Source organism: Branchiostoma floridae, chromosome 19, assembly GCF_000003815.2.
Source record: "Branchiostoma floridae strain S238N-H82 chromosome 19, Bfl_VNyyK, whole genome shotgun sequence".
Lineage (NCBI taxonomy): Eukaryota > Metazoa > Chordata > Leptocardii > Amphioxiformes > Branchiostomatidae > Branchiostoma > Branchiostoma floridae.
The window spans coordinates 12,207,687-12,219,784 of record NC_049997.1 but is presented as its reverse complement, the minus strand read 5'-3'; the positions used below and the strand labels follow the sequence as shown (position 1 = coordinate 12,219,784).

At 40.2% G+C, this 12,098-nt stretch overlaps 3 protein-coding genes across 9 annotated transcripts in view; 2 read left to right on the top strand and 1 right to left on the bottom strand.

The window, feature by feature from the left end:
- Window positions 1-12,098, top strand: part of LOC118406636 (cGMP-inhibited 3',5'-cyclic phosphodiesterase A-like) — a 106,189-nt gene that overhangs the window by 59,748 nt on the left and 34,343 nt on the right. The window lies entirely within an intron of this gene.
- Window positions 3,042-5,255, top strand: LOC118406678 (P2X purinoceptor 7-like). Its single transcript, XM_035806941.1, has 3 exons — window positions 3,042-3,388; window positions 3,831-4,055; window positions 5,058-5,255. The coding sequence occupies exons 1-3, from the start codon at window positions 3,240-3,242 to the stop codon at window positions 5,215-5,217; spliced, it is 534 nt and encodes a 177-aa protein (XP_035662834.1). The 5' UTR covers window positions 3,042-3,239; the 3' UTR covers window positions 5,218-5,255.
- LOC118406641 lies at window positions 4,550-10,593 on the bottom strand. Of its 2 annotated transcripts, XM_035806865.1 has the most exons (12): window positions 9,954-10,593; window positions 9,518-9,544; window positions 9,205-9,237; window positions 8,879-8,957; window positions 8,555-8,732; window positions 8,116-8,411; window positions 7,326-7,600; window positions 6,934-7,123; window positions 6,543-6,791; window positions 6,143-6,314; window positions 5,567-5,712; window positions 4,550-5,420 (listed from the first exon to the last, which is right to left on the bottom strand). In XM_035806865.1, the coding sequence occupies exons 1-12, from the start codon at window positions 10,551-10,553 to the stop codon at window positions 5,257-5,259; spliced, it is 2,409 nt and encodes an 802-aa protein (XP_035662758.1). In that variant the 5' UTR covers window positions 10,554-10,593; the 3' UTR covers window positions 4,550-5,256. The 2 variants fall into 2 exon arrangements, with proteins under 2 accessions (XP_035662758.1, XP_035662759.1); XM_035806866.1 differs by lacking the exon at window positions 9,205-9,237.

Below are 12,098 nucleotides of genomic sequence, written 5' to 3'. Positions count from 1 at the left end.
ATTTTTTTTAGATTCCAAACACCTCAGAGACAGAGGAGAATGTAATGAAACTTCTTCAGAATTTTCTAGTGCTAGTCTACAGTTTCTGGAGAATAGAATCTCTCTGTGGGAAGCCTTTTTCCCCATATACTTTCAGCTTCTATGCAATCTTGGACAAGACAGAAGCTAGAACTGATCTTGGGGTAAAAGATCGTACTGTTTTTTGAGCAGCAAAAGTGGCTATCAGAGGAACCTCTTCAGGTCAGAAAACATCATATATTTTCCCAACATCTGCTTGAACTATAGATCTGGAAGCAAGGACACCTGATACATCCTGTCCAGTATGTCAGTACCCTGCATGCCCGAACATCTGCTGCCCATCTATTCTAAACAATGAGGGTATTATGGTATATGTGTATTGTGTTCCTTGGAATTTGAAAACTATCATAAGGCACAACAAAAATTTTGAATTATTGGATATGGCTTGTGCACTAACTTGTAGTGAACTTGATGAAGGAACTTTGAATTTTGACCTAGGGCCACATCAATTTAATTTCTTGGTTCACGGATTCGCTCGCTCCTATTTTTTGGAAAAAAAAATAAAAATAAGAATTACCACTCAGCAAATTTTCACCACTAATGAAACCATTCATCAACTTTTTGGTGTAGCAAATTAACCTTTATATCATAAGCTCTTTAAAATGTGGGTACAGGTGCTGTTACTGTACAATAATAGTGTTTTTGTACTTTTTTCAAGCTGAAAACATTTTTTTCTTTATGTTTTGGATTAGCCGTTACCTTTACCCCAACCATTTTACAATTTTTATTTTTATTTCGCCCGTTCGCTCCATATTTTTCATGAAAAAATCCGTGAACCAAGAAATTGAATTGGTGTGGCCTAGTGGTACACATAAGTGTGTCAGCTTACATTCCTTAATAGAGACAGTGTTTATATTGTATAGTACAAACAGTTACAGTGCTGGTGCTGGGAATATATCATGCTGCCTCTGAGACAGATTTCAAGATACCCCACCCCCAGAGAACATTGTTGACTTAAGCCATTTCATGGCCAATTAATGATGACAGGAGTAACAGGGGCGTGAGGAATATATCCTCTAGCGGAGGAATATATCCTCTAGCCTGTCCAAATCAGATTGGATCTTGGAAGAAACAAAATCTTTCTTTTAGAGCACTTAATTCCACATCATTTTACAATGCTGTAATGTTATGGATGTTAACACAACTTTCATATCTGTTCCAATCTCTTTTGCTTTCTATTCATCTTTTCAAAGGGACTTGACTTGAGAAGGGAGTGTTATTTTCAACAGATTATGTATCAAAGAATATATTGTATAAACACCTGAATTTTTGCAGCATTCCGCAGCATATGTGTTTGTAAAATAATATGACATTAAATAAACCCAGGCAGACCCTACCCAGGCATTTCCTATATGTATAGACAATTGGAATTCTTTCATAATGAATATTTTTGGCATAAATGAGGGGCAATATGCACACCAAGAAGGCCAATTGTTCACAAGACATTAAGGAACATATAACAAGGGTTTTCATGTCGCCCCTCAAAAATTGCCTTTATTTGTAAGACTAAGGGTCTGCCTAAACACTTAAAATGACCTCAAACTTTCAAAGAGCCAAAAAATAAACGCCTGCATGGACTCGTGTGTTTAGCGGTGAGAAATAAATCCCCCTTTGCCAGCGCAACTAATCTCAAAAGTTAGATTGGTGAGCTTCTTTGTAACTGAATAAATTAGCAGGTAAAGTTTTGCAGCCGCGCGCCAGGTCGGAGGTATACAGTGCTAGCCACCTGGGTTCTGAGTGGTGTGGTTCTACAATAGTAGGGAAAAAGAGCCTTCTGTGGGGATTTACTAATCATAAAAAAAAATAACTTGACCTATGTATAGTTGACGTTGGCATTTTTTTGGGTATAGGGTAAATGTGCTCAACAAAGAATGAAAAATCTGCTGAAATTTCACATAGCTTCATTATGAACGCGCCCAAGTAAACCACGAATTATAACATAGAAGTCTTTGGGAAGAAAAAACTCATCAATGAGACCTTAGGTGTCCAAATTACAATAACCCCTTTGAAACGAGCATAGCAAACAAAATACAGGAAAGCCATTACAGAGATTTCCACCAGAAGTCACTTTGGCTGCTCGTCAGTAACTGTAATTAGAAGTCAGGTATGACAGATCTGATGCAGGTTAACAGGGCTCTTTGTTCTCTTATTTTCGTAAGTAAACATTAACTTGACAATTTAACATACTTTTGATGTACATATACAGCCTACAGACTGAACTGATTGCATTCACCTGAGTGTATGGAGATTGCAGATATGTAACTGCAATCTACAGATAAGTGTATGCAGTCTTATAAATTTACTGTGGTGTGCAGATAGGTGACTGTAGTCAGCAGTCAGGTATCTGCTATATGCAGATACCTATCTGCACCTGCAGATAGGTGACTGCAATGTGCAGATAGGCGACTGCAGTGTGCAGATAGGTGACTGCAGTGTGCAGATAGGTGACAGCAGTGTGCAGATAGGTATATGCAGTCTGCAGATAGGTGACTGCAATCTGCAGATATCGTATGGAGAATTTCTCGTTTTAGTTGAGAATGTGTTAGTAACACTCTTTGGGAATGAAAAGTAGATGTACAAAATGTAATTACATTCACAGAGAACATTAACCAGTTGGGGGTAATTTCCTCTTGGGGTATATAATTTGTCACCTAACAAGTCATACATATTTTTATCATTTTTTTTTAAAGTATCAGATTCTGATTTTTCTGCAGAAGTTGCTTGAATGCTGACAGCTTGTATATGATAGTGTTTAGAATACTCTCCCTTTTACATAATGCTATCAGTATTCACTATATGTAAACTTGGTGTCAAAAAGACACTGTAGCACTTTAAGGGATAATTAGCTATACATGTAGATTAAGGGTTAAGTAAAAGTGGTGTGTCAGCATTGTCCTTTGAGTCAAGAACTTTAACCAATTTAAGTTGTTTAGTCATTAAAGCCCCAGTGCAACGGGTTTGAAAAGTTTTATTTTCTTTGCTTATTTGTGAGATTGCCGGTGGGAGTTATCAACCATAGGCACCGCGGCCCCCATCGCGCCGTCGTTTCTAACACAGCGCGCCAAACGTATCGGGTTTCCCCGAGGTCGGCAAAGTTGGTGGATGACGTCATGTGACGTCACACGGGGTACTCCCGCCTCCTCGCCAAGACGGTAGCCAAAATGGCGGGCGCAGATCGTGACACGACCGATCTCGACCAGGCTGTGCCGTTTTTGCCGTATCAATTCGAGCCCGAGGCAGGGGAGGATGACAGCGACACGGCAGAAGTAGAAGATCGTGGAAATGCGGAGCGGCTGACCTCATTGACCTGGTGTGTACTGTACTCGATACCGCGCCCACCAAACTCACGTCATAATAGTTTGTTCCAAGTGAATTTTGTGCGCAATTTTTTTACGCTGTCTGTATAGAGTCTATATCTTTACATTATTTTGTAATGGGACCCTGAATAGTGCAACTTCGTGGTAGCATTTTGCTTTGAGCCTCATTTTCGCAGTTTAGTCCCCATGGCACGAAATCGGTGGAACCATTCCGCCCCCCTCCCACCCGCGTACGGGCTTGTTCAATTTGCAAAAGTTTATAGTTTTTCGCTACCATCACAGTGCATCGGATAATGTCCACATGTTGAATGTTGTGAAGTGAATAAATTCAACTTATTTCATGTATCCCAAGTAAATTTCCTGTGCTTATTTGGAATTTGAAATAATGAAGTGATTAGGGGAAAAGTTCCATACCTGTATGATGTGGTGTTTCAGGTGTACATGTGGCCACTGCGTTATCATGCCCACAGCGGCAGAGTGCATTTGCTGCCATGAGCTGTCACCGATAAATGACAAAAGGCACCAGCTTGTGACACCTGTCCCAGACTGCATTACCCTGCACCCTGGGTTTAGGTCTATCTGCCTTGACATCTGGTGTCTTCAGTGTGCTTACTTTCAATATAGACAGGAGTATGGGCCCAGTCAAGATCCAACTCATGAGTAAGCTGTCAATCCATCAAACACAATGAATGAAATTTAAATACCCAATCAATCAATCAATCAACCAATCAATTAATCAACCAATCAATATATCAATCAATATACCAATCAATTTGTCAACATACCCAATACATTAATCAATACTGAAATGGGTCAATTTGTTGTTCATCAGCCAATTGATTTTATTGTACTGTACATGCATGCCATGTCATCATTTTATTGTACTGTACATGCATGCCATGTCATCATTTGTCAAGTGATGAAAAGCTTTATTATAACAACCGAATCATAAAGCTGACCAGTCAGGAAATGTTTGTTAACAATTCTTGAAACAAACTTATATACATATACAAATGTTGATAAGGAACTTGTATGTACAGACAATCGGTATACTGTTTCTACGAAGGGCGTTACATTGAATTGATACTAATCTATAGATATCCACCATACTCATAGACTCACAAGACTCACCATCTACTCTAGACTATCAATAATACTCTTTTACTCTTTATACTTTATTACTGTATTACTCAGACATTAACCGGCAATAACATATTTAGCAGCCTCTATATTTTATACAGTATTTCAAGAAGTTCAGTGTTAACATTGGAAGTAACATAAGCAGTCAAAAACATGTACATATAACATTATGTATCATGTACAAATGTTGATAATCCTATGGAACATTTGTTTACATTGCTTCATAGGTAACCAGTGTACAGTTTCTATGACAGGGATGACAATGACATTGTTCATATGATCATTAACAAAGTAACCTATAGAAATCCACCATTCTATTACTAGTACTCTGTTCATCTATTAGCAGCCTGCACATTTCAACACAGTACTTTAAACGGTTCAGTGTTAACATTAGAAGTGGTTGCTAATTGTATAGTAGTCCACTGCGTTAGCAGCACTTCATCTTACTAAAGACGACCACAGATGGGGAACAGTAACTTCACTGCATGTATTCTATAACAAAGTTAAACTTGTTTCATTTAGGAGATACAGATACGTTGCGTACCGACAGTTGGTGAGGTGGTGTTGGGGGTGGCTAGGAGCCAGGATAAGAGTTATCAACCCTGCCTGTGCGGTCAAGAAGATTAGAGAGACCTTCCCGTCAGCACAGTATACAGGATTCAAATATCCACCTTTAGATTAATTCACTGGAGTCAAAGGGAATTAGGGTCTAACTGTTTCCTTAGTCATCATTTCTGCCAAACCGTGTTCTGTGCGCATCCACTGCAGCTTCCTTCTCTGGTCTGTCAAAAGCACTGGCCAGTGTTGGTGGCGGTTGAACAAGATGTGCTTCCTCACCAGCATCACAGATCCTGATGGTTTCCTCCATAAGGACAGTCACATAGTCTGCATTTTACAGAAAGAAGAGAATTGGACAGCTGAATTTGTGTTATATATTTTTTCTTGTGTACATAAACTAGCTATAGAGTGACCTAACAATTCTCCATAAATTCAAAACAATTACAATCAATTTAAGTACCAGTAGTCCTTACCAAATGTACAGTCTCCCACTACCTCTTGCACAGTGCAAGCCTTCTTGAACTTCTTGAAGCGAAGTTTGAAGACCTTGTCACCCTCTTTTGTTTCCAGCTGGGGCCGTCCACAGTTCTCATTGCTGTGAAGTACTGCTAAGTACAGCCTGTGAGAGGAGTAGAGTACAATTTGATACAAAAGCAAAACAGGTTATATGTAACATCTACTTACATAATTACACTAGGCTACATAATTACACCAACCTGAAAAAAATGTACAATATCTCCAATCCCAAAGTCTGCCAATACAATGTAGAACAATATATATAAACTCTGCATACATGGAGGGTGGGGGTGGGGGTCTCTACACTAGAAATCCCTTAAAGTTAAACCACCAGTTATTGAAAATGGCATATTTACATAACCTGGTAGTTTAGTGTTGTTGTTGTTGTTGTTTAAAATCTTTATTGTAAAAAAGAAACAGATCAGTACAATCTAGAATACAAATGTTTATAAAGTGAGAAATTTGATGTTTATGGAGGATAACATTTTATTTTAGTTTTAATTTGTTGTCTTCATCTTGGAAGTAGAACTCACCTTGACAACATACCCCAGTAAGAAAATGAGGCCCATTTTGGTGCAAAATGGTTTATCAGTGAGTGGAATGCCTCCAGCGTTGCCGTTTGATACTTGTTGCTCAACTTCTTGATGTCCCGCAGCAAAGCTTTCTTGTTGATGATATCAGTCAGCTTGACACTTGCCTTTGTGTCTGAAACAGAAAAAAAATATTGATGGAAATTGAATTATGCAGATGCAATAGTAGTTGTACTACCACAGTCCAGAATCGATTGAAAAATAAATATACTTCAATAATTTGTATTTGGATCATATGCACATTCACTTTGTCTTACATACAAAACCATCTCAATAAATGAATAATGTTCTGTATATCACAAATTGCTGAATTCGCGCCTAACAATAGCTCAACAAGTCTTACTTGGTTGAAGCCACTGCCTCCTTCTCGCCACTCTACCATGTTCACACCGGGGGAACAGCTGACTGTGTCCCCTGTGCACATTGTGAAGGTGGTTGTCTAGTGACGCCCACTTTGCTGCTAAAAGCTCTCCCTCTCCCTCCCTGGTAGTTGTCGCGCACCAGTACAGGTGGTTTATTATGGATTGGATCCAGGCGATGACAAGCTCGCACTCCTTTTGTCTTCCTAGTGCACTCAGTTTCTTCCTGATCCCTGGTAGTACAACGCCAAAAAACGCCAATGTTAAAAAATGTCTATGGATTGTACATGTTTCATGGTTATTATTTATTGAATCCTATTCAAAGCTTCATCAGAGATTGTGGTGAGCCAAAATAAATATCTAAAAAATGCTAACCTTTAGCGATGTGCCAGATGTCATACAGATGCCGGGTGGCTGGCAGATTTTCCCGGACCCATTTTGCAACTTGTAGGTGGCGATCAGTCACTAGGGTGGAGATCTGTAACCCCCTGGCCTGTAGGAATGCCACTGCCCTCACCAACCCTTCCTTCTCCATGTTATTGCTTCCGCCAGCAACTTCATTGCTCTATGAAAAGATAGATGTTATAGTAGTAGTTTGATTATAACAATCGCAGGACATGGCTTTCATAACAAAGTGAGCAGTAATGAAGTCTAAAGAACACTGAATACTTCCTAAGGAAACTCACTGCAAATGGATATGATTGTTTAAACGCATGCAGGTACAAAAAATTTGATGCAAAAAAAAAAAGAAAAACATTTTAGCTTACCTGAACCAACTGAATAGTGAGAATCTTGCTGGTTCTCAAGTCCATCAATGTGTATGACCCAAATTTTGCTGAGTGGCCTGGGCTGTCCGCCCTCCCATCACCGCCCAGGATGAGCGGCTGTACAGCTGAGTTGAGTAGCCCATCCTGCTGTGCCTGCCACACATTCTGGATTGCAGAGTGCAGGTAAAGGCGCTGATGACGGAAGAAAGTCCTGATGGAGACACACTGGCAACTCAAATGCCGGAACATGTGCAGCGCTTGTTTGGGAATTGCACCTACAAAGACATTGATTTGTTACTGTTAGGTGACAATGACTGGAAATATTCTCCTATATTCAAATATTCTCATATATAACTGTTTATAAATTTTATGTACTTAACAGTTTTAGAATTATATTTAAGCCACACTTTACAAACGGTATAAGTTAAGTTAGTTAAAGTTACCCTTATATCTGCGCAGATGCTTTTGGGGTGGCGCCCATCTCCATTTCGAGTAGCCCTTGGGCCACACATACACTATGCCACTACAGCAGGGGGCTGGTCCGCTAGTAGTGATGTGTGTTTAACTTCCATACTCTTTCTCTTTATTGCTGAGTGCTAAGCTGAGAAAGCAGCATGTACCATTTTTAAAGTCTTTGGTATGACCCGGCCGGGGTTCGAACTCACGACCTACCGAATGCAAGGCGAACACTCTAACCACTAGGCCATTGCACCGGTCAAGAAACAAACGGTATAGAATGTGAGGTAAAGATGAATGTTGTAATACATCTTACAACAGTAAATCATAATACCTGCAAAAAGAATAGCCGCTGACATCAGGAGGTTTCCTGCCGGTGTGTTGCCGATGAATGGTTGGCTAGACCATTTCCTCACAAACTTGCATAACTTGCAAACTTGTGTCACTTGCAAGAAAGAGCCTGCCGTGTCAAGTGTCAAGTTCACTGCTCCGCCACAAAGCAGACACAAGGTAAAGAGTTGTAGCAGAGCACTTTCAAACACAAGGTACTTCCTCTCACGATGTGGTGGCGGTGGTGTGTCTGTGTTTCCCTCATGTGTTTCCCATTCAAGGTCAAAGTCCTCATCATCACTACATGTATTTGGCAATGAAAGCAAAGAATAGATTGTGTAAATAAACCTGATAATATTACGAGGGAAAAAGTGACAACTGTGGCTACAGTGAGAAAAGGAACTATAATAGTATTGTGTTTTTACAAAATTGACATGGCAAACCTCTTAGCCCCCAAGAGCTCCTCCTCTGTAGGGAAGTACTCATCATCATCATCATCTTCCTCTTCCTCGTCTTCCTCTTCCTCCTCTTCTTCATCCTCTTGCATGTGGGTATGATGTTCTGGGCACAGCAGCATACACTGAATACCCACATCAGCCTTTCCTGGTGTAACCTGGGTGCCTGTAATACAGAAGAAAAGAAAGTGCTTTATTTTAATTTGTTAGGAAGGTTTAAGAAAAAGAGGGTTGACCAACTCTTCCATTCCCAAATAGTTGTCACAATACATTTTAACAATGTTATAAACCAAACTACACCATAATCTTTACCTTGGTTTCTGACTGATTGTTTTGTCTGCACTCCAACATCCATGTGACCAGCATCCTGTGCACTTTCTAGCTGCTCATCCTTAATATGGAGAAAATTTATGATTTGTTGCATAATCATTAAGTCAAAAAATGGTGGGCATGAAGCATCTGTCATAATATTTCTAATAAAATGACAATAATTTTGTGATACATATCTTGATGAACAATCACATGCCATAACAACTCAGTATGTAACGTTATATCATGTTACATTCAAAACCGGCCACCAAAAAAGATTGTCTCAGAAAATAAACGAGTTGCTATCTAGATATCTGTAATTCACTTACCTCAATTTCAACAGTGCCTCTTGCCTCACTCTCCTACAGCAAATTGATGATAACAATTTTATTGCAAATTTTATTGTTTGGTACATTGTAGGTACAAACCTACTGTCATCCAAGCAATGCAAGAAATACTTAATGACCTCTTCTCATTAAATACATGTAGTTAATATTGTTTCAACAAAGTACTGCACATGTGTTCATTTTCAGTAACACAATACATCAAGAATAACAAAAATAGAAATGTTCGTATATTCCAGACTGCCTGCACTTTATGAGTAAACTGTCAAAACTTATTCTATAGAAAACAACAACTTACATGATCCTCTAGCAGGTCGGCAATTATCTGTATGAAAGATGAAGGGATAGAACTATTTACAAACTAGAAAACTACAAAATATAACCCTACAACATGACATTTAAGACATCAGCTAAACTAAAGTAAGCTCAGAGTGCATCATTTTTACGGGCTCAGTTACAAAAACAGAAAATATGATGACAGTGAATGCCATGTTGATATATGTCATGTAATTAACCCCATACTTAAGCCAGCGTTTCACGGAACAAGCGTGACGTAGGCATGTTTGTTTACATATTTTGCCGGCGCCCCCCTCCCCCATGGGCCACTTAATTTCGTAGATACGCTACCTTTATTTGTTTGTTCAAACATACAACACACACCAATATCTTATTTTTATATATTTTTCGTCGTTTACCATAGATCTGATATTATTTCGTTGGAATATGTCACCTACCCGGTGATTGTTGAGCTTCTCGACAGCTGACCGGCGAGCAGACGACGCTCCTTCTCGCCCGGCACTTCCGTCTGCGTCTGCCGCGTCCAAGATATCCGGACAGGCCGTTTTCTGCAGCTTGGCCCGCCTGTCCAGCCCGAATTGACTTTCAAGCCCGCCATAAAACTGTTTCACGGAGAAATGTTTGCTGCAAAGGTAGGAACAGGCACCTACAGTCCACTGTGCTCTTCGGCGCTGGACGAACCGCTCCCATTGACGACGTCTCCACGGAGTTTGGGGGAATTTATGCAAACTAAAACCTAACCGAGACGTGTTACTACACCCAAAAGCCACACAGCGTTTAACCATGACGAAAAAATTACATAACGACGGAAACAACAAGGAAGGAAGTGAAAGTTGACGCTGAGACAGAAATGTCGTCTGCAAAAGTGTTGATGTTTTTCCCGCGGTGCCGGGAATGCCCCGTGTGACGTCACTTCCGGTCCAGCCGCACTTTTGAGAAATGTGAGCCGGAGGTGCAGTTTTTGCTTTGTGCGTGCAAAATAGGTGGCGCTTCGTCAAGAAGGACTTTATTTCCGTGTTACACATGGTTAGCCTCATTTATTTCTCAAAATTCGCATAGGCCGTTGCATGGGGGCTTTAATTATTATAATCAACAATGTTAAGATTATATGGATAATGCATAATCAACTTCTGAATCAATCCTACAAGCTTTTAAAACTAAATGATACACCTTTTCCATGGGTAGTACTATAATTATTCGTATCTAAGGCACGATCTAGACACGGTTTTTCCCGATATCGGCGAACCGACAACCTCTCGCGAGCAGCTTTTTTTCAGCATCTAGATGGAACTGCAATATCGCCATAAAGATATCGGCAGAATTTCTCCCGAAAGGTCCGGAGGATTCGTACGATAGCTTAGCAGGGGTCCCCGACAGCTTCCGCGCGCGTGTAGATGTGTCCCGACTTTGGGAGGGCTCATTAGCATATTACGCGGGCTCATTAGGCTATATAGCTGTTTATGACTGCAAGTGCCACGGGTGTCCCGTGGCCAACGTTCCAGATCCCTCCCGACATCTCCACAGATATCGGCAAAAACTGTGTATAGATTGGGCCTAAGGTTATGTTTCCAAAAGACAGAAGGGGGGGGGGGGCAATCATGGATGATACTGTACACTACAGTCACCCCAGTGTCTATAAAAGGTAATATCCTGGACATGATAATACCCCTGCATCAAGCCAGGGTTTCAATTTCCTGACAGGCAGGTGGCCCGGCTCTGATAAGGACACCACAATCATGGGGCCTCATCAATCCAATTTCTTACTTCTGGTTATGGTGGTATCTCACTGCACTTGGGGCACCGGTGTGGCACTGCAGGGTTCTTTCACTGCGGCACAGGCTTGACTGTGAATCGAATGTCTGTTTCTTTCTATGTGAAGCTGTTGCATCATTCAGGGTTGGACAAGTTTTCTAAAATTCACTTGTCCTATTGGGCAAGTATTGCCCGAACCAACTTTTCACTTGCCTGAAATTATGGTATTTTCCTACGTATTTTCATGGCCATCGATAGAATTCTTGCTATTGGCTCTATTTTCTGTGTTAACCAATGCTTGAGAAACTGGGAAACATGCCTAATTATTTTATGACGTTGAGTTGTGGTCTGAGTACAGATCGCTAGTCTTCATGCCTTCATGCGCAATCCATAGGGATTTCATTTGAAACAGTAAATTGGGCTCGTGGCTTGCCGTTACCTCAACTCCATTAGGTAACCACCGCCAGGCTAATCAATTCAGTAATGATACCATGCTCTATCTTATATTAGATCATATGCTAATTAAGATTTGTGATGATGTGTTACAGCTACAGAAGAAGAAAAAAAATTTATTTAAGACTGATGACTTGGCATTTCAGCATAGCATAGCTATGAATTGCAATCACTGTACATGTATATATGAAGCTCCGTCTTTATTCTGTGATTCTGACACGTCGCTTTTTGTCTGTCTGCTATATGCTTTTCACTTTTGAGCTTTACTTTGATTCAAAAGAAAACAAAGAACAAAGTTTGTGCTAATAAGCAGAAGAAAAGGCCTTAGGCCATGTTGATTTGATCATATGGATGACATCCTCTGGGAATCCTAAAAC